We start from the raw sequence: 21,356 nt of genomic DNA, 5'->3' as shown, positions 1-21,356 counted from the left end.
CGGGATTCTTATCCAGAGTTGTTTACTTGAGGTAAGATTTCGAGGATGAATTATTATAAATGTGATGTGACATGCCCGTTTGGGTTTTACTCTGATATTGAATTATTATTATTATTTAATTGATTTTGGGAAACGGGGTGTTACATTCAGATCCTTATCTTCCTCAATGGCAGTCACTTTAGGTCTCCATCTAGAAGGCAAGCTTCTTAGAATCTTGCTCACGTGATCAGAAGCAACATAACTCTTCTTTAGTATTTGCAGTCCAGATACTAAAGTTTGAAATCTTGAGTACATATCCTCTATACTCTCATCATCCTTCATCTTGAACAGCTCATACTGATGAACTAGCATAAGTGCCTTTGCTTCTTTAACCTTCTTGCTACCTTCTTAGTTAGCACAGAGTGAAGCAAACATTGCTTTAGCAGTGGATTTATCACTCATTTTCATATATTCAGTGCGAGGTATAGAAGCAACAATGATCCCTCTGATCTTGTGATGCTTTTTGGATAGCTTCTTCTGAGCAGGAGTGTGTATCTTTCTGTCAATAGCAGCTCCTTCTTCATCCAAGTCCAGATCATCAACTCTATCTTCAAGAATATCCCACAGCTCCTCATCTAATCCCATGATGTAGCTGTACATGTTGGTTTTCCACCAAGAAAACTCTTCTGGATCTCCATTGAACTTTGGAGCTTTTCCAGATTCTGATTTCTTGTCAGTAGTACCATAATCATGTCCAACATTAGTGTATCTTGTAGATGTACTGGATTCAGGTTCAGCAGACATGTTTTTCTCGGATCTTGAACTGTCACACGGTTAAGTGCTTTGATAACAGAGCAAGCTCTGATACCAGAAAAAACGCATTTTGCGACCTTTAAAATTGATGATTGCGACTGTTAGAAGGGTCGCATATGTACATTTCCGACGGTTTCCCAACAGTCGCGGATGTTGGGGTCGCAACTGTCATTTGCGACCCTTCATAGAACAGCCGCACCAACTGCCGCAAAAGGTGTTGCAACAGTTCCCAACAGTCGCAAATGAAGAGTTTTCACATGGTTTTGAAGGGGCTTGCGACCACCTCACAACTGTCGCAAATATTTAGATTTTTTAAAAAAAATAAAATTAAATGGGGCAGTTTTCGTTGCCAATTTAAATAAATATATTACTTAAAATACAGAAACATATAACTAAAAATATCAAAATTTCATTCATATAATTCTTCAGATGCAATTAAATTGCTTCTGATGTATTGTTCAGAATCGGATACGCAACGGAGTAAAAACAGAGTAGAGAAAAGAAAGAGAGACACAAGCAATTATACTGAGTAGTCCAGTCCCCCTTGCACTTCCAAGGAGATTTCCACTAAGAAATAATCACACAGATTACAACTGCTCAATACTACCTAGTATGAGACTTCACAAATGCTCAAGCACGCAGGCAAGAGACTTCCTATGCTCAAGCACTAAAACAAGAGACTTCCTATGCTCAAGCACTAAAGCAAGAGACTTCCTATGCTCAAGCACTAAAGCAAGAGACTTCTATTCAAACAGAATTACACAGAAAATTGTTTGAGTTTGAACACTTGATATACAATCAGTGGTGTTCACAATACAATGCAATTGAAAGACTCTCTAGACTTAAGAATTTCTAAGATATATCAAATTAACACAGAAATTCAAAGTGCTTTTTGTGAAACAAATTTGGCAGAGTTTGGGCGCTTTTAACTGGTTGTAATGTCTCTGCTGATCTTCAAGTCTTCACTCCTTTATATAGAGGTGTGTAGAGAGACGTTGAGATCTTTAAGCACGTCAAAAGAGTCGTTGAGAAACCTTGATCAAATACCAATGATCTTTTGCCTGATTTGGATGTTGTCCTATGAAGGATCACGTTCAAATCCATTCCTATCTTGAAGGAACATTTCTGCAGGCAGAGCTGTTTTTCTTGTCTTGTAGCGTAGACACAAGTAGAGTCGTGGAGGTCGTGGTTGTACACTTTTGTACTTTGTCAACTCTCATGAAGGACAAGCATCCCATACTTTTCAAATGAATCGTTGCCACTTTTCCTTTAGTCTTTTCGCTTTCTTAGACGAGGTTGAATCCAATAAACAGCTTGTTTGAAACTCCAGATTGCATCTCCTGATCAACTTGCATTTCTGGTGCTTATATAGCTTCTGAATAATTGGCTTCTGAAGGTCTTGCTTCTGATGACGTCATCAGATTCATTTTGGCTTCAGATGCACTTTCAACTTCAGAGGTAGATTTCTTCAGATGCTTCTAGGTTTCTCTTCTTGTTGATTCATTTGCTCTCTTTTGTTCTTCCAAGACCTATTAAATTGATCAACTTTGTCTATGGTCCTGTACACTTGAACAAATATTAGCAATAACCAATTGACAATTTTTAATACCTTGTTATCATCAAAACTCATTAAGGTTTATTGTAAAACACATTTTGTTCCAACACAATGTCCACCTCCTTGAAATGAAACTCATTGGTGACATTTTTATGAGGTATATGTATACTCGTCTGCAATGAAACTCATATTTTTATTTCACACTATTACATTATTTGTTTTATTATTTGATTACTAAGATGCATTTTCATGTATGTTTTTATTTCCTTCTATTTTTCAGGTTTGGGAGCTATTAAAGCAATTTTTTGAAATTGAAGATCTGAAAAACCATTGTTTAGAGGAGCTTGAGAAGGAACTTATCAACCATAGTTCGATGAATTAGATTTTCTAGAAAAATCCGAGAAAGGAATGGTGGAAGTCAAGTTTCAATATCACTACGGGATGATGGTGATTGCCGACTAATATGTGAAGTTGCTCCATCAAGTTTCAATTAGAAGCTGTTCTATTCAAGTGGAAACAATAGCTATGAAATAGGAAACCCAAGTTAAGATCACATCTTTCATTTATGTCAGATTCTTTGGCGTAGGTTTGAACTAGGACCGTAATTCATTACCAAAAGTGTTGATAGGTGAACTACGATCAAATTTGGTGGCTGCTATGCTAGATCCAAATTCTAAACCTGGAGAAACTCAGACAAGACAGGGAAGAAGGAAAGATATAAATAGTGCACTTCCTTCTTAAAGAACAATGCTCAACATGCTACCTATTAATAAATTGACTTAGATAGAACTAGATCTTATATATATATATACTTCCATTCTTATCAATGAATGGTCACTTGAGTCTTGAGAAAGTTCCTTTGTTTTTGGAAATTGAAACAAAGGTAATTTTCAAAGACAGAGGTACCTTCTAAAGACTCTAGGTTACCATCCATTGATAAGAATGTCTAGATATATTTAAGATTTTGTCATGTCTAAGTTAATTCATTTATAGGAAGCATTTTGGCATTGGTTAATTTATCAAGAATTGCACTATTCCCCTTTCGTTAATCACCATCACCCTCTTGTGAACTTAAATCTTGACTTCCACTCGTTCCCCTTTCATATTTCTCTAGGAAATCTAATTCATCAAACATGGGTTAATAAGTTCCTTTTCAAGCTCTTTAACAACAATGGTTCTTCTAAGTTTAGAATTACCTTGGGTGAATCTATGGTCTCTCTCTCTCTCTCTCTCTATCTATCTATCTATCTATCTCTCTCTTGTAGGAATTTAATGTTTATGCAAAAGATGTTTGGATGCTATGAGAAATGCACCTGGTTCTTTGTATGATTACTATCTCCATTGTAAGAATTTATTGTTACTTCTATTGCAAAAGTTTAAATTTTTCTGTCTTTTAATATTGTAGTGAAACAAAGTTTATATATTGTAAGAACTGAGACCGAGTTCTCAGATATTAATGGAATAAAATCTTGGAAATAAAGATCTATAATGGTGAATAATATGATCTTTCGATGCAAGGTAATTATCAAAACCAATTAGCATTAAGATTTGGGTTCTTGCAAGTTTTCTAAAGGATAACAACATACATATATCTTGTTAAAGCATGAATATGTTGCTGCTACGGTTAATGACAAATGTTTTTCTTTTGTCCTGAGCAGATGGACAAGATGAATAAGTACACGTTTCGTCAAGGTTAGTCCTTTAGTTGAAGCCATAACTAGTTAACAAAATTGATTATAGTGTAAATATTGAAACTCTTGGTGATGTATAATGTAAAATTACTTGCCAAGTAGATTTGTTAGTGACATGGTGATTCAGTCACTACCTTGTGATTGATGCTTAATAATAGAAACTAGTCAATTATATTTATTTTCTGCCTTGCTTGCAGAGATAAAAAATCTCAAATTTGCAAAGTTTGTGATAGTACACTCCCAAATGAAAGAAATGAAGCAAATATGTAGGTATCACTATCTGTACTATAATTTATGGTCTGAATGAAGAGGAAATTGTTGTCTGTCTTAACAGAAGTTACACTAACCGGAGGATCATCGGTGTGGAAGATTGCTTCTATTGGTGCAAATGATTTTTTTAAAAGCTGAAGCATTTTGAGGGAGGTTACTCCGAGTGCTTTGATATTTATTAGAATGGTGTGGACCATGGCTGAGTCAAGATACATGGCTTTCCTTTCAGTAGGCATACAACTCTTGGTTTATAAGTTTCGTCAAAAAATTTGTATCTGTAATCTGTATTTATTGTTTTCTGATATTTGAAACTAAATCTATGCATCGTGTTCAGCAAAAGATATGTCTTTGTGCATTTTGTTTTTAGCATAATATTTTTTATATGAATTGGTGAGAAGACTGGTAGGGAATAGTATGTGTTTTTTTATTCAAATCATGTTCATAATTTTTATATTCAGGCTAACCTTTAGAACAAAAGAATTCTTCAATTTGTCCGGATTTGAATTAGACTAGCTAGACAATGATTCATATCTAGCAAACTATTAATTCATCACATCCATGTTGGATCATGTTTGGAATCATATCTAGGAAACTCTTAATTCATCAAAAACATTGTGTATATGTTATATTATATACTCTATCTTTAGAAAGATCATCAAAAACATTAGTGTGTGTTACAGATAAAGCTCTCATAAATTAAGTGCCTTTATAATGATATTCAGGTCCCACAACAAAAAAGTAGTAACTCTCATTTCTTTTAAAGGCACTTAATTGCACTTTTGGACCCCTATCTTTCCAAAAGTTGTGGTTATGGACCCCTAACTAATTTAAATACAAAATAGTCCCTTATGTTTTGATTCTTTGGCAGTTTTGGACCTCCAGTCCATTGTTGACTCGGTCAACGCTGACGTGGCACCCTAAGTGAGGTGCCACGTGTCAAATATTTTTTATTTTTTTTTGCCTTGGGGGTCCAAAACTGCCAAAGAATCAAACATAGGGGGCTGTTTTGTATTTAAATTAGTTAGGGGTCCATAACCCCAACTTTTAGAAAAATAAGGGTCCAAAAGTGCAATTAAGCCAATAATTTAAGATGGAGGAAGTATTTCAATTTCAAATGAAAGATACATAGAAATTGTATGATGTATTGTACCATGTCAAAAGTGATAGTACTTCCTCCCTCCCCCAATATAGGCTTTTATTGTCTTTCTCAAAAAAATTAAGAAAAATTGTTAATATAATTAATGTGTCTACTTTGTCTGTTAATTTTATTAAATTGTTCTACATTTTTATGTTATTAAATTTATCTCTTTATATTTCAAAACAAATTAGTAGAATCAATTAGAGATATTCTTAAAAAATAATGATAAATAAATTTAATAACTTAAGAAAGAGTTTATATTTAAAGACATTTTTAACCAAATGCAAGCTTATGATGATGTGAGTCAAGTACCAACAAACAATGTTGATCCAAGACAAGACACTATACAACAACTTGTTCACGTGTAGTACGACTTGCTTTCTCACCCTCCATTATTTTTTTGAGCAGTGGAGCACATGTTTTAAACATTATTTGAGTCAGAATCCTCTCCATTTTTCTTTAAAAAAATTTCTCTCCATTTATTAATCTCTATATTTCTTTTATTTGGAGAAATAAAAACAAAAAGAAATTTGAAAATAATTAATAGTGGTGGGATCTATTGTGCAAATGTGGGATGTTCGGGGTTCGAACACGGACTCCGGCATATAATATGAAATATCCCTACCAACTGAGCTAAGCTCACCCCCTGCATATAATATGCAATATCCTTACCAACTAAGCTAAACTTATGATGATGTATTTATTTTTCACCAAATGACATTGTTTATTACTTTTAGCTTTGATGTACTGTACCAAGTCAAGTATAGTCAAAATCAGAATTAGATATTTTTGGGAGTGAAGATTATGGTGTCCCACAGCTAGCCAATGTTGTAACTAAACTTGACGACCATAAATTGACGACGCAGCTGTTTGCTTCTCACTCTCCATTTATTTGAATAATTGTTCTATAATCGATCTCTCATTTGGTTTTCTAAATTTGTAGTTAGAAAGGTTTCACCAAAATGGGGAAGGAAAAGAACTCCGAGTCTTCCTCATCCATGCCTAATCTTACCAGGGGAACAATGTCTGCGATGGATCTAAGAAGTATTACATGAATTTAGTTTGAACTTTGAACCCACACATTGAATAGAATTGAGTTCTTTCAAATCATTTTTTTTTTTAAGAAACAAATCTTTATTTTATTGATTCTCTCTTTTCTTTTATTTTAATTATAGGGCTGAAACGGTATAGTTGGGAACTATTCTCTGGTCCAGGACCAATATCAGAATCTGTAAGGATTCATGATGTGTTCTTAAGTTTCAGGGGAGTGGATACTCGTTCTACCTTCGTTTCACATCTATATACAGCTCTTCGAAATGCTGAAATTAAAGTTTTTCAAGACGATAGTGGGCTTCAAAGAGGAGATTACATTTCAACATCATTATTACGTGCAATTGAAGAGTCTCAAATTTCTTTAATTGTTTTCTCAAAAAACTATGCCAATTCAAAATGGTGTTTGGATGAATTGGATAAAATAATGATGTGTTATAGAACCATAGGACAAAAGGTTGTGCCTGTGTTTTACCATTTAGAACCATCTGAAGTGCGCCATCAGACAGGAGAGTTTGGAGTATCTTTTCAAAGTCTTTTGGATGAACTGCGTCTGCAGAGAATTATGTTTCCAAAAAGTTTTTTGATTAAACTGCATCCGACGAAATTGGTGCAAAATTGGAGAGAGGATCTTCGTCAGGCAGCTAGCATTGCAGGGTTTGAAATACTCAAGTCACGGTAATTTCATTCAATAGTTACTTTTCAAATATTTCAATCTTCATTTTCTTCAACAAAAAATATAAATCAATTTTCATTGCAAGTTTTTTAGGCAACAACAATTTATTTTCTCACACATATATAGACAAAACGAGGGCTCAAATTAGACGGACGGTATGTTTCAACAATGTTACATCTATCAGTATAAGTTTTGTATACAATATTTTCTAAATTTAATTGTTGGATAGCAACAAAGTTTTAAATAATAAGTGCGGTCACGTTAAGGATTTAAGGATTTCGGGGATTTCAACTTTTTAGAGGGTGCAGTTATAGTGCGTAAGAAAATCCTCATGCACCCTGCATAAATTCAAAAATAGTTTTGGAGTACAACTCACAGAAATCATTTCCACAGCAAAATGTTTTTGACATAATTTTATACAAAACATTATGATTTATGCAGGGTGCTGGAAACCATTAAATACATCTAATGATTTTGGAGTACAACTCACAAAGAACCATTTTTGAATTTATGCAGAGTGCATAAGGAAATCCTTATGCACCATAACCGCAGCCCTTTTTAGGATATTGTGTTATAAATTGCGGTGTATTTATTATTATCCACAACATTGCACAACTCTTATTCAACTTATTTATACTGTCATATAATTTTTAATTTTTAATTGTTTCTTAATAAGTTCATAATAAATTTGTTTTTCTAAAGATCAAATTAACCATTAATAAATTCAAATTTTAATTTTTTTTAAGAGATGTGAGCATACAAAATCAAATTATACAATAAATTGAAGGCTAAAGTGCACTTTTTCCCTCCTAACTTTCAAAAACTTGCAATTTTGGCCCCCTAAGTATAAAAACTACAATTTTGGCCCCCTAAGATTTAGCCCCTTTACATCTTTGGTCCTTTTGGCCAATTTTGACCGGTCAACGTCTATGTGGCATGCCACGTGTGTAATTATTTAATTAAAAAAAATTAAAAAACTCATATAATCATTTTTTAAATTAAATAAATGAAAAAATAAATAAAAGAATCAGAAAAAAAAAACCCAATATAAAATGTTAATTTCAAATAAATTAATTATGAGTTAAGTACTATATATTATTTATCATGTTATTTCAATTTAAAAAAACAAATTATATTGTTTGTACGAAAAAAAACAGTAAGTCATCTCCTCCATTCCCTTCCATTTCTAAACCCTCTATCGAAACACATATGTCATACATCTTTAATCTCGATAGGTCTAAAAAATCTATCAAATGATATTTGATTTATGTAAAAAGGTTATTTGGATGATCTATACAATACAAACATACAATCCTACTGTTAGGTTTTGAAAATATGTAGCAAGTAAAAAGATATTGAGCAGTGTAACATTTCTTTAGTTTGAGCCCTCCTACACACTCTCCCTCCGTAAGATAAAAAAAGTTGTATATGAAACAAAGGAAATGTTATTTTACATCTTTTAAAAGTATTTGAATAGATTGTAACTTTCTTTGAGCATAGATATTGATGCTTGCTATTTGTAAACATTTCTATCTTCAACAGACACATCCAACAATAAGTTTTTTACTCAAGTTTCCCCCTACTTTTGACATATCTGAGCATGTATGTCTATATATACGTATACATTCTATTTTTGTAGGAATGAAAGTGAGTATATCAAAGCTATTGTTGACCACATTTCAGACTTGTTGAATAAGACAGACTTGTTTATTTCGGATAACCCTGTGGGAATTCAATCTCGAGTGAAAGATGTGATTAACTGTCTAGACTTCGGATCAAACGGTGTTCAACTAGTAGGGATGTGGGGTATGGGGGGAATTGGCAAAACAACCATTGCAAAAGCTGTTTACAATAAGATTGGCCGCGAGTTTGAAGGTAGGAGCTTCCTTGCAAATATTAGGGAAGTTTGGAAGCAAGATGGTAGACAAATGGATTTACAAGAACAACTTTTATCTGATATCTGTAAAGAAATAACCAAAATATCATACATTGACAAGGGAAAAAACACATTAAAGGATAAACTTTGCGGTAAAAGAGTACTTATTGTACTTGATGATGTGAGTACCCTAGACCAACTGAATACTTTATGTGGAAGTCGTGAATGGTTTGGCAAAGGAAGTGTAATAATCATCACAACAAGAGATTTGGTTTTACTCAGAGGGAGAGTTGACAGAATATACACAATGACAGTAATGAATGAAAGTGAGTCAATTGAGCTTTTTAGTTGGAATGCATTCAAGCAAGCGAGACCCAAAGTAGATTTTTCTGAAATTTCCATGAATGTGGTTAAATATTCTGGAGGGTTGCCGCTAGCTCTGGAAGTCCTTGGGCGTTATTTGTTTGCTAGAGGGGTAACAGAATGGCAATGTGTATTGGAGAAACTCAAAAGAATTCCTAATGATCAAGTGCAGAAGAAGTTAAGAATAAGTTATGATGATTTGGAAGATACCGATGAGCAAGAAATATTCCTTGACATAGCTTGTTTCTTAATTGGAATGGACCGAAATGATGTTATACTCATATTAAATGACTGTGGACTTCATGCTGAAATTGGAATAAGCGTCCTTGTTGAGAGAAGCCTTGTGAGTGTTGATGATAAGAACAGGCTTGGAATGCATGATTTACTGCGAGATATGGGAAGAGGAATTGTTCGTGAGGAATCACCAAAGAGTCCTGAGAAGCGTAGCAGGTTGTTGTATCCGGAGGATGTGATTGACGTATTATCAAAACAAACTGTAAGACTTTGTATAATTTTTTTCTAAAATTTGGATTTTAAGCATTTAAAGATTAAGAATTTAAAAAGAAACATTTATAGGTGTCAGCATCCATTTGTTTTGTTGATTATCATCGAAAATTATTTTGGCTGTTAATTTTTTGTGCTTCATAACTTCTAGCTAGTAACGAATGATTGGTTTCATGGCCAGTTTTATATTCACCTTGATGCTTTAATTTGTGCATGTTTTTGCTTCTTGGTCCATTATATTTCACAGGGAGAAGAAAGTGTTATGGGACTGGCTTTGAAGTTGCCTAAAGCTAATAAATACTGTAAAGCTAATGAAAACTTTTTTAGCACCGACGCATTTGAAAAGATGAGAAGACTCAGATTGCTTCAACTTGCTGAAGTAAAACTTGATGGGGACTTTAGATATGTTTCAAGAGAGTTGAGATTGCTGTCATGGAATGGATTAAGTCACATACCTAAAAACTTCACCTCCGGAGAAAAATTAGTTTCCATCGAGTTAGAGAATGCCAATGTCCATCTTCTGTGGAACGAATCCAGGGTATTACACTTCATGACGCACTTCATTTTAGTTTTTCACACTTCATGACTTATTTTCACTTTTTATATTTATGGCTGAAATTTAAATTAAAAAAAAAATACCGACGATTGAAGTTAAATCTCTAAATAAATTTTATTTGCTTTTAATTAGTGTACACCATTATGAAAGCTACTTCAACTACTACACCGGTGTAAATGTTTTATTTTCCATTCTCATTCATGGTTAGTGATACATTGTAATTGTTTCTATTTACTTTTTGAAGTCTGACCAAGTTTCTCCATTATATTTTAGTTCATGCCGTGGATGAAGAAGTTGAAAGTTCTTAATCTTAGTCATTCTCACAATCTCACAGAAAGCCCCGACTTTTTTACGCTGCCTAATCTTGAAAAGATAGTACTCAAAGATTGTCGGAACTTGACTATGGTTTCTTATAGCATCGTATTTCTCAACAGAGTTCTTCTAATAAATTTGCAAGACTGTATAAGCCTTTGTAGCCTCCCAAGAAACATCTACAAGTTGAAATCTTTGAAAACTCTCATTCTTTCTGGCTGTAAAAAACTGAAAAAGTTGGAAGAGGACTTGGAACAAATGGAATCTTTAACCACTCTGCTTGCAAATGAAACTGCAATAAAAAAAGTGCCATTTTCAATATTTAGGTCAAAAACTATTTGGTACATTTCTTTGTGTGGCTATGAAGGACTCTTAAGCGATGTAGTTCCATCTATGATTTGGTCTTGGATGTCACCAACAAGTGCACTTTCTTACCTATGCCAAAGAGTTGTAGCCATGTCATTTATTGTTTCTTTAGATATACATATACCACATGGTAGTAGTTCCCAGGAACTATCGTCTCTTTTCAGAAGCCTTCAACTGTCTAAAGATGGAAAAATCATTTTGGATTCTTTTTACGCCACACTTTCTAAGGATTTGGCATCTACTTCAGCTACTTCATCAGTATCAAAAGATTCCTTAAAGTATGATCTATTTGACATTGGAATGAATTGCCAGAACACCAATAATCTCACAGACATTTTACAGGTTTGTCTTATCTCGTCTCTACTTTTTTATTCACTACCTTATTATTTTGGTAATTTAATTATTACTTTTTTATTCACTGCCTCATTCTCGTCTCTACATTTGCCAGAACACCAATAGATCCGATGGCCCTACAGCCTTGTTGGTGAAAAATCATACAAAGGCCACCATTCAGTTCTACAAGAGAGGGGCACCGAAGTGTCGTCTAAGACTACTATCAAGTATAGAACCTGGTAATAAAGTGGAGGTTGCTGTTGTTTATGAGAACAATTTCATTGTAGAGCAGACATTCCTTTATCTCGTATATGATGAACCAGATTTGACTTCATATAGAGAGAAGAAAAAACGAGTGGAGTGAATCAATGAAAGATGGTAAAACAATGGCGGAGCAAAAATCAATTGTATCCATGCATGGTGAAGAAGACAACAATTTTGCTGCTGCTATATGTTTTAGGCAACCATCTTAATGTTCTTCAAGAAGATTGTATCTATGTGACTATGTCGATCGGTCTAAGATACGCGTCCATCCGATACTCCTAATGAAGATTGTGGCCTGCTGTTTAATCTTGTTATTTGCTGCTGCTGGAGCTCTCTTAGTTTGTATTTGTGGTTAGTTTTTCTTTTGTTTGGCTTTACAAGTCTTGCTATCTCACAAAAGATGTGTTTATCGGTTTTCTCCAAGTAAAATCATCTCTTAAATAAAATTGTAACATTAATTTTTAATAGCATTTCTCATGAAGTACTCATTGTCAATTTTTACCTCACTCAGAAAGAGAACTAAGTTTGGCTTCTCGGTGACAAATGTCAATAATGAATCATTATCCTGTTTATATTTAAGGTGTAATTTATTATAAGAAAAAATAAATTTAGATTTATTCAATTAATGATGTATATGATTTTATTATAGATCGCGTACATCATTTAATGAATGAATCTAAAATATTAATTTTAGTTTATAATAGTGATCGGAGGGTATACTTTACTGTTTTACAAAATATAAATAAAAATGAGTAAAAAAATAGATGTATTTCAATTAAATTAGAAACTATAGAAAAATTCAGTTTGATCCTAATGTGCGAGGTATTGGCACTGTCCTTTCGAAACATTTTTCTAACGTAATTTTTTTTTATAGCAGATATTTCTACTGTTTTTTATGTCAGTAAATGTTGGACAAAATTGATCATAAAAAACATATTTGAAGACTACTTTTACTAATTAAAAACAATTTGCGGATCAAAATGACAAATAAAAATAACATTTATGTTTGAATTTTTAATCTTATATTATTAGGCAGAAATGCTATAATTGTATTTGTAATCTATTAAAATTTGTTCATGAGTTTGCAATTTTAATATATTCCACGATAGTGACTAGTATATTACTATTATTTATTTATATTTTTGATAGAAAGAAGTTTATAGCTTTTCATTATTAATCAAAGTAGAAATACAATGTGGAATGTTACGATGAATTTGGAGACTAGCATGGTATAGTGCTTGCTTAGCTAAACTATGAACAGCACCATTGACTTCTCTCCGAACAAAACTCACATTAGAGTGTACTAAATCGGTATCTAGCAAGTGTCTACAATCGGTACCCAGCACCATTTATTGTTTCTTTAGATATACATATACCACATGGTAGTAGTTCCCAGGAACTATCGTCTCTTTTCAGAAGCCTTCAACTGTCTAAAGATGGAAAAATCATTTTGGATTCTTTTTACGCCACACTTTCTAAGGATTTGGCATCGACTTCAGCTACTTCATCAGTATCAAAAGATTCCTTAAAGTATGATCTATTTTACATTGGAATGAATTGCTAGAACACCAATAATCTCACAGACATTTTACAGGTTTGTCTTCTCTCGTCTCTACTTTTTTATTCACTACCTCATTATTTTGGTAATTTAATTATTACTTTTTATTCACTACCTCATTCTCGTCTCTACATTTGCCAGAACACCAATTAGGGGTGGGCAAAAAGAACCATGAACCGAACCGAACCAAAAATAACCGAACCATTATAATGGTTCATGAACCGAACCGTTAATTTATTAACAGTTCTTGAACCATAACCGAACCATCTTGAACCGAACCGAACCACTTGAACTTTTATTTTTTATTTTTTTAAGGAAACCACTTGAACTCTTTGTTGGATCTTTCCAAAAAAAACAACTTATTTAAAATAGCTTATTTTAAAAAGCTTTTTTATGCAAAACACCTTATTTTAAAAATAGCTTATTTTATGAAAAGAACTTATTTCAAAAAAACAACTTATTTGAAAAACAGCTTATTTTATGCAAAATAGCTTATTTAAAAAAAAAAACTTATTCAAAACAACTTATTTTATGCAAAACACCTTATTTTAAAAAGCAACTTATTCAAAACAGCTTATTTTATGAAAACAACTTATTTTTAAAAATAAAAAAAAAACAGCTAATTTTATGCAAAATAGCTTATTTGAAAAACAACTTATTTTAAAAAAACAACTTAATTTATGAAAAACACCTTATTTTAAAAACAGCTTATTCAAAATAGCTTATTTTCAAAAAACAACTTATGTTTTGAATAAAATAAGTTGTTTTAAATAAAATAAGCTGTTTTGAATAAGCTGTTTTAAAATAAGTTGTTTTGATAAAAAAAAGTTGTTTGAATAAGCTGTTTTTTAAAATAAGGTGTTTTGCATAAAATAAGCAATTTTAAATAAGCTGTTTTTTATAATAAGTCGTTTTTTAGAAAGAGATCGAAACAAGCTATTTTTAATAAAATAAGCTTTTTTGAATAAGCTGTTTTTCATAAAAGAAGCTGTTTTCAAAAATAAGTTGTTTTTCATAAAATAAGTTGTTTTCTAAAATAAGGTGTTTTGCATAAAATAAGCTGTTTTGAATAAGTTATTTTGCTTAAAATATGCTGTTTTAAATAAGTTGTTTTTAGAAAGAGATCGAAACAAGCTATTTTTAATAAAATAAGCTTTTTTGAATAAGCTGTTTTTCATAAAAGAAGCTGTTTTCAAAAATAAGTTGTTTTTCATAAAATAAGCTGTTTTGACTAAGTTGTTTTTAGAAAGAGATCAAAACAAGCTATTTTTAACAAAATAAGCTTTTTTGAATAAGCTGTTTTTCATAAAAGAATCTGTTTTCAAAAATAAGTTGTTTTTCATAAAATAAGCTGTTTTTTAAAATAAGGTGTTTTGCATAAAATAAGTTGTTTTGAATAAGTTGTTTTTCAGAAAATAAGTTGTTTATCGAATAAGCTATTTTGAAAAGGATAAAAAAAACACAATTAAATGCACAAAAGGATAAAAAAAAAATGCATTTCGGTTCAAAATATTGGTTTTGGTTCGGTTCGGTTCATAGGTAAGAAAACGGTTAACCGAACCATAACTTTGTTTCAGTTCGGTTAGCTTCATACCTGAAACGGTTCTTTTGATACTTTAAGGAATCTTTTGATACTGGTGAAGTAGCTGAAGTCGATGCCAAATCCTTAGAAAGTGTGGTGTAAAAAGAATCGAAAATGATTTTTCCATCTTTAGAAAGTTGAAGGCTTCTAAAAAGAGACGATAGTTCCTGGGAACTACTACCATGTGGTATATGTATATCTAATGAAACAATAAATGACATGGCTACAACTCTTTGGCATAGGTAAGAAAGTGCACTTGTTGATGACATCCAAGACCAAATCATAGATGGAACTACATCGCTTAAGAGTCCTTCATAGCCGCACAAAGAAATGTACCAAATAGTTTTTGACCTAAATATTGAAAATGGCACTTTTTTTATTGCAGTTTCATTTGCAAGCAGAGTGGTTAAAGATTCCATTTGTTCCAAGTCCTCTTCCAACTTTTTAAGTTTTTTACAGCCAGAAAGAATGAGAGTTTTCAAAGATTTCAACTCGTAGATGTTTCTTGGGAGGCTACAAAGGCTTACACAGTCTTGCAAATTTATTAGAAGAACTCTGTTGAGATATACGATGCTATAAGAAACCTTAGTCAAGTTCCGACAATCTTTGAGTACTATCTTTTCAAGATTAGGCAGCATAAAAAAGTCAAGGCTTTCTGTGAGATTGTGAGAATGACTAAGATTAAGAACTTTCAACTTCTTCATATGAACTAAAATATAATGGAGAAACTTGGTCAGACTTCAAAAAGTAAATAGAAACAATTACAATGTATCACTAACCATGAATGAGAATAGAAAATAAAACATTTACACCGGTGTAGTAGTTGAAGTAGCTTTCAAAATGGTGTACACTAATTAAAAGCAAATAAAATTTATTTAGAGATTTAACTTCAATCGTCGGTATTTTTTTTTTAATTTAAATTTCAGCCATAAATATAAAAAGTGAAAATAAGTCATGAAGTGTGAAAAACTAAAATGAAGTGCGTCATGAAGTGTAATACCCTGGATTCGTTCCACAGAAGATGGACATTGGCGTTCTCTAAAAGTTTTCATTGCTTTACAGTATTTATTAGCTTTAGGCAACTTCAAAGCCAGTCCCATAACACTTTCTTTTCCCTGTGAAATATAATGGACCAAGAAGCAAAAACATGCACAAATTAAAGCATCAAGGTGAATATAAAACTGGCCATGAAACCAATCATTCGTTACTAGCTAGAAGTTATGAAGCACAAAAAATTAACAGCCAAAATAATTTTCGATGATAATCAACAAAACAAATGGATGCTGACAACTATAAATGTTTCTTTTTAAATTCTTAATCTTTAAATGCTTTAAATCCAAATTTAAAAAAAAATTATACAAAGTCTTACAGTTTGTTTTGATAATACGTCAATCACATCCTCCGGATACAACAACCTGCTACGCTTCTCAGGACTCTTTGGTGATTCCTCACGAACAATTCCTCTTCCCATATCTCGCAGCAAATCATGCATTCCAAGCCTGTTCTTATCATCAACACTCACAAGGCTTCTCTCAACAAGGACGCTTATTCCAATTTCTGCATGAAGTCCACAGCCATTTAATATGAGTATAACATCATTTCGGTCCATTCCAATTAAGAAACAAGCTATGTCAAGGAATATTTCTTGCTCATCAGCATCTTCCAAATCATCATAACTTATTCTTAACTTCTTCTGCACTTGAGCATTAGGAATTCTTTTGAGTTTCTCCAATACACATTGCCATTCTGTTACCCCTCTAGCAAACAAATTACGCCCAAGGACTTCCAGAGCTAGCGGCAACCCTCCAGAATACTTAACCACATTCATGGAAATTTCAGAAAAATCTACTTTGGGTCTCGCTTGCTTGAATGCATTCCAACTAAAAAGCTCAATTGACTCACTTTCATTCATTACTGTCATTATGTATATTCTGTTAACTCTCCCTCTGAGTAAAACCAAATCTCTTGTTGTGATGATTATTACACTCCCTTTGCCAAACCATTCATGACTTCCACAAAAAGTATTCAGTTGGTCTAGGGTACTCACATCATCAAGTACAATAAGTACTCTTTTACCGCAAAGTTTATCCTTTAATGTGTTTTTTCCCTTGTCAATGTATGATATTTTGGTTTTTTCTTTACAGATATCAGATAAAAGTTGTTCTTGTAAACCCATTATTTGTCTACCATCTTGCTTCCAAACTTCCCTAATATTTGCAAGGAAGCTCCTACCTTCAAACTCGCGGCCAATCTTATTGTAAACAGCTTTTGCAATGGTTGTTTTGCCAACTCCCCCCATACCCCACATCCCTACTAGTTGAACACCGTTTGATCCGAAGTCTAGACAGTTAATCACATCTTTCACTCGAGATTGAATTCCCACAGGGTTATCCGAAATAAACAAGTCTGTCTTATTCAACAAGTCTGAAATCCGGTCAACAATAGCGTTGATATACTCACTTTCATTCCTACAAAAATAGAATGTATACGTATATATAGACATACATGCTCAGATATGTCAAAAGTAGGGGGAAACTTGAGTAAAAAACTTATTGTTGGATGTGTCTGTTGAAGATAGAAATGTTTACAAATAGCAAGCATCAATATCTATGCTCAAAGAAAGTTACAATCTATTCAAATACTTTTAAAAGATGTAAAATAACATTTCCTTTGTTTCATATACAACTTTTTTTATCTTACGGAGGGAGAGAGTGTAGGAGGGCTCAAACTAAAGCAATGTTACACTGCTCAATATCTTTTTACTTGCTACATATTTTCAAAACCTAACAGTAGGATTGTATGTTTGTATCGTATAGATCATCCAAATAACTTTTTTACATAAATAAAATATCATTTGATAGATTTTTTAGACCTATCGAGATTAAAGATGTATGACATATGTGTTTCGATGGAGGGTTTAGAAATGGAAGGAAATGGAGGAGATGACTTACTGTTTTTTTTCGTACAAACAATATAATTTGTTTTTTTAAATTGAAATAACATGATAAATAATATATAGTACTTAACTCATAATTAATTTATTTAATATTAACATTTTTATATTGTTCATAATTTAAAAAATAAAATTAAGTCGTCCTCTTCCTCAACCTTCTAAACCCTCAATGCAAAAATACGGATCTCAATAATATATTAAATCATTTTAGATTTATGTAAAAATCTATCTGAATGATTTATATGATGTACAAGATTTTATACATAAGCAAGTTACGTGAAAACGGCCGCAACAAAAAGCTATAGGTAGTGTCCAACACCGTTTTAATATAATTACCGCAAAGAAACGCTCTTATAGCCACAACAAGCGGTAGGGATTAAATTTAGGCTAAAGTGCACTTCCCCCCCCCCCCCCCCCCCCCCCCCCGCCTTAACTTTCAAAAAGTTCCAATTTTGGTCCCCTATTACAAAAACTACAATTTTGGCCCCCTAAGATTTAGCCTCTTTGCATCTTTGGTCCTTTTGGCCAATTTTGACCAGTCAATGCCTACATGGCATGCCACGTGTGTAATTATTTAATTAAAAAAATCATTTTTTAAATTAAATAAATGAAAAATTAAATTAAAAAATCAGAAAAAAAAATTAAAAAATAAAATTTAAATCTCAATCTTTTATTTCTTTTTCATCTTCATTTCTTCCTCTCAATCCCAATCCAACATTAAAAAAAAAAAAAAAACAACATGTGATGCAGAGAAGGGTAGGAGCACAAATTTTAAATTTTTTTTAATTAAATAAGTACACACGTGGCATGCCACATAGACGCTGACTGGTCGAAATTGGCCAAAAGGACCAAAGATGCAAATGGGCTAAATCTTAAGGGGCCAAAATTGTAGTTTTTGTACATAGGGGCCAAAATTGCAAGTTTTTGAAAGTTATGAGGGGAAAAATGCACTTTAGCCTTAAATTTGTTGTCTAATTTGATTTTGTATGTTCACATCTCTTAAAAAAAATTAAAATTTGAATTTATTAATGGTTAATTTGATCTTTAGAAAAACAAATTCATTACAAAATTATGAAAAGAGTTATAGTTATGAACTTATTAAGAAACAATTAAAAATTAAAAATTATATGACAGTATAAATAAGTTGAATAAGATTTGTGAAATGTTGTGGATAATAATAAATACACCGCAATTTATAACACAATATCCTAAAAAGGGCTGTGGTTATGGTGCATTGCATAAATCATATTATGTTTTGTGAGTTGTACTCCAAAACCATTAGATGTATTTAACGGTTTCCAGCACCCTGCATAAATCATAGTATGTTTTGTATAAAATTATGCCAAAAACATTTTGTTGTGGAAATGATTTCTGTGAGTTGTACTCCAAAACTATTTCTGGATTTATGTAGGGTGCATAAGGATTTCCTTACGCATCATAACTGCACCCTCTAAAAAGTTGAAATCCCCGAAATCCTTAAATCCTTAACGTGACCGCACTTATTATTTAAAACTTTGTTGATATCCAACAATTAAATTTAGAAAATATTGTATACAAAACTTATACTGATAGATGTAACATTGTTGAAACATACCGTCCGTCTAATTTGAGCCCTCGTTTTGTCTATATATGTGTGAGAAAATAAATTGTTGTTGCCTCAAAAAATTGCAATGAAGATTGATATATATTTTTTGTTGAAGAAAATGAAGATGGAAATATTTGAAAAGTAACTATTGAATGAAATTACCGTGACTTGAGTATTTCAAACCCTGCAATGCTAGCTTCCTGACGAAGAGCCTCTTTCCAATCTTGCGTAAATTTCTTCTTGTTCCAAATTTTAGTGGTCAAAAATCTTATATTATAGCTTCGAAACATACTTGTCTGCGGAAGCAGTTCATACAAAAGACTACGAAAAGATATTCCAAACTCTCCTGTCTGATGGCGCACTTCAGATGGTTCTAAATGGTAGAACACAGACACAACCTTTTGTCCTATGGTTCTGTAACACTTCATTATTTTTTCCAATTCATCCAAACACCATTTTGAATTGGCATAGTTTTTTGAGAAAACAATTAAAGAAATTTGAGACTCTTCAATTGCACGGAATAATGATGTTGAAATGTAATCTCCTCTTTGAAGCCCACTATCGTCTTGAAAAACTTTAATTCCAGCATTTCGAAGAGCTGTATATAGATGTGAAACGAACGTAGAACGAGTATCCACTCCCCTGAAACTTAAGAACACATCATGAATCCTTACAGATTCTGATATTGGTCCTGGACCAGAGCCTAGTTCCAAAACATGCCATTTCAGCCCTATAATTAAAATAAAAGAAAAAAGAGAATCAATAAAATAAAGATTTGCTTCTTAAAAAAAAAATGATTTGAAAGAACTCAATTCTATTCAATGTGCGCGTTCAAACTAAATTCATGTAATACATTTTTCATTTGTTCCCCAGGTAAGATTAGGCATGGATGAGGAAGACTCGGAGTTCTTTTCATTCCCCATTTTGGTGAAACCTTTCTAACTACAAATTTAGAAAACCAAATGAGAGATCGATTATAGAACAATTATTCAAATAATTATGGAGAGTGAGAAGCAAACAGCTGCGTCGTCAATTTATGGTCGTCAAGTTTAGTTACAACATTGGCTAGCTGTGTGTGGGACACCATAATCTTCACTCCCAAAAATATCTAATTCTTATTTTGACTATACTTGACTTGGTACAGTACATCAAAGCTAAAAGTAATAAACAATGTCATTTGGTGAAAGATAAATACATCTCCATGAGTTTAACTCAGTTGGTAAGGATATTGCATATTATATGCAGGGGTTGGTGTTCGAACCTCGAACACCTCACTTTTGCACAATAGATCCCACTACTATTAATTATTTTCAAATTTCTTTTTGTTTTTGTCTCTCCAAATAAAAGAAATATAGAGATTAATAAATGGAGAGAATTTTTTTTTTTAAGAAAAATGGAGAGGATTCTGACTCAAATGTTTAAAACATGTGCTCGACTGCTCAAAAAAATAATGGAGGGTGATAAAGCAAGCCGTACTACACGTGAACAAGTAGTACTACGCGTGAACAAGTCGTCGTATAGTGTCTTGTCTTGGATCAACATTGTTTGTTGGTACTTGACTCACATCATCATAAGCTTGCATTTGGTTAAAAATGTCTTTAAATATAATTTCTTTTTTAAATTATTAAATTTATTTATTATTATTTTTTAAGAATATCTCTAATTGTTTCTATTAATTTGTTTTGAAATATGAAGAGATAAATTTAATAACATAAAAATATAGAACAATTTAATAAAATTAACACATAAAGTAGACAAATTAATTACATTAACAATTTTTTTAAAATTTTGTGAGAAAGACAATAAAAGCTTATATTGGGGGAGGGAGGGAGTACTATCACTTTTGACATGGTACAATACATCATACAATTTCTATGTATCTTTCATTTGAAATTGAAATACTTCCTTCATCTTAAATTATTCGTAAAAAAA

The 21,356-nt window shown here is 32.3% G+C and overlaps 3 protein-coding genes and 1 long non-coding RNA gene across 4 annotated transcripts; 2 read left to right on the top strand and 2 right to left on the bottom strand.

Annotated features, from left to right (window-relative positions):
• Positions 1-3,240: 3,240 nt before the first annotated feature.
• Positions 3,241-4,629, top strand: LOC120578050 (uncharacterized). The gene is made up of 3 exons (XR_005643996.1): positions 3,241-3,690; positions 4,006-4,039; positions 4,373-4,629. It is a non-coding gene; the product is annotated as an uncharacterized lncRNA (long non-coding RNA).
• Positions 4,630-6,329: 1,700 nt separating this feature from the next.
• LOC120575824 (disease resistance protein RPV1-like) lies at positions 6,330-12,211 on the top strand. The gene is made up of 6 exons (XM_039830553.1): positions 6,330-6,490; positions 6,622-7,174; positions 8,812-9,907; positions 10,163-10,453; positions 10,745-11,491; positions 11,598-12,211. Exons 1-6 carry the CDS (start codon positions 6,409-6,411, stop codon positions 11,844-11,846), a joined length of 3,018 nt encoding a protein of 1,005 aa, XP_039686487.1. The 5' UTR covers positions 6,330-6,408; the 3' UTR covers positions 11,847-12,211.
• Positions 12,212-15,602: 3,391 nt separating this feature from the next.
• On the bottom strand, positions 15,603-17,850 carry LOC120578195 (TMV resistance protein N-like). The gene is made up of 2 exons (XM_039830551.1): positions 16,256-17,850; positions 15,603-16,001 (listed from the first exon to the last, which is right to left on the bottom strand). Exons 1-2 carry the CDS (start codon positions 17,387-17,389, stop codon positions 15,762-15,764), a joined length of 1,374 nt encoding a protein of 457 aa, XP_039686485.1. The 5' UTR covers positions 17,390-17,850; the 3' UTR covers positions 15,603-15,761.
• Positions 17,851-19,295: 1,445 nt separating this feature from the next.
• Positions 19,296-20,347, bottom strand: LOC120578324 (disease resistance protein RPV1-like). The gene is made up of 2 exons (XM_039831003.1): positions 20,278-20,347; positions 19,296-20,154 (listed from the first exon to the last, which is right to left on the bottom strand). The coding sequence occupies exons 1-2, from the start codon at positions 20,345-20,347 to the stop codon at positions 19,583-19,585; spliced, it is 642 nt and encodes a 213-aa protein (XP_039686937.1). The 3' UTR covers positions 19,296-19,582.
• Between the last annotated feature and the right edge of the window lie 1,009 nt (positions 20,348-21,356).

Source organism: Medicago truncatula, chromosome 2 (genome assembly GCF_003473485.1).
Source record: "Medicago truncatula cultivar Jemalong A17 chromosome 2, MtrunA17r5.0-ANR, whole genome shotgun sequence".
Taxonomy (NCBI): domain Eukaryota; kingdom Viridiplantae; phylum Streptophyta; class Magnoliopsida; order Fabales; family Fabaceae; genus Medicago; species Medicago truncatula.
Note: the sequence above shows the minus strand (reverse complement) of the source record. Positions and strands in the feature narration are given on the sequence as shown.

Excerpts from the sequence above, each read along its gene's own strand:
- LOC120578195 (XM_039830551.1), bottom strand. The coding sequence starts at position 17,389 with ATGTCTATATATACGTATACATTCTATTTTTGTAGGAATGAAAGTGAG. Across the intron at positions 16,002-16,255 it reads ACGTATTATCAAAACAAACT|GGAAAAGAAAGTGTTATGGG; the intron begins GTAAGACTTTGT and ends TATATTTCACAG.
- LOC120578324 (XM_039831003.1), bottom strand. The coding sequence starts at position 20,347 with ATGGGGAATGAAAAGAACTCCGAGTCTTCCTCATCCATGCCTAATCTT. Across the intron at positions 20,155-20,277 it reads CTGGGGAACAAATGAAAAAT|GGCTGAAATGGCATGTTTTG; the intron begins GTATTACATGAA and ends TTTTAATTATAG.
- LOC120575824 (XM_039830553.1), top strand. The coding sequence starts at position 6,409 with ATGGGGAAGGAAAAGAACTCCGAGTCTTCCTCATCCATGCCTAATCTT. Across the intron at positions 7,175-8,811 it reads TTTGAAATACTCAAGTCACG|GAATGAAAGTGAGTATATCA; the intron begins GTAATTTCATTC and ends CTATTTTTGTAG. Across the intron at positions 10,454-10,744 it reads TTCTGTGGAACGAATCCAGG|TTCATGCCGTGGATGAAGAA; the intron begins GTATTACACTTC and ends ATTATATTTTAG.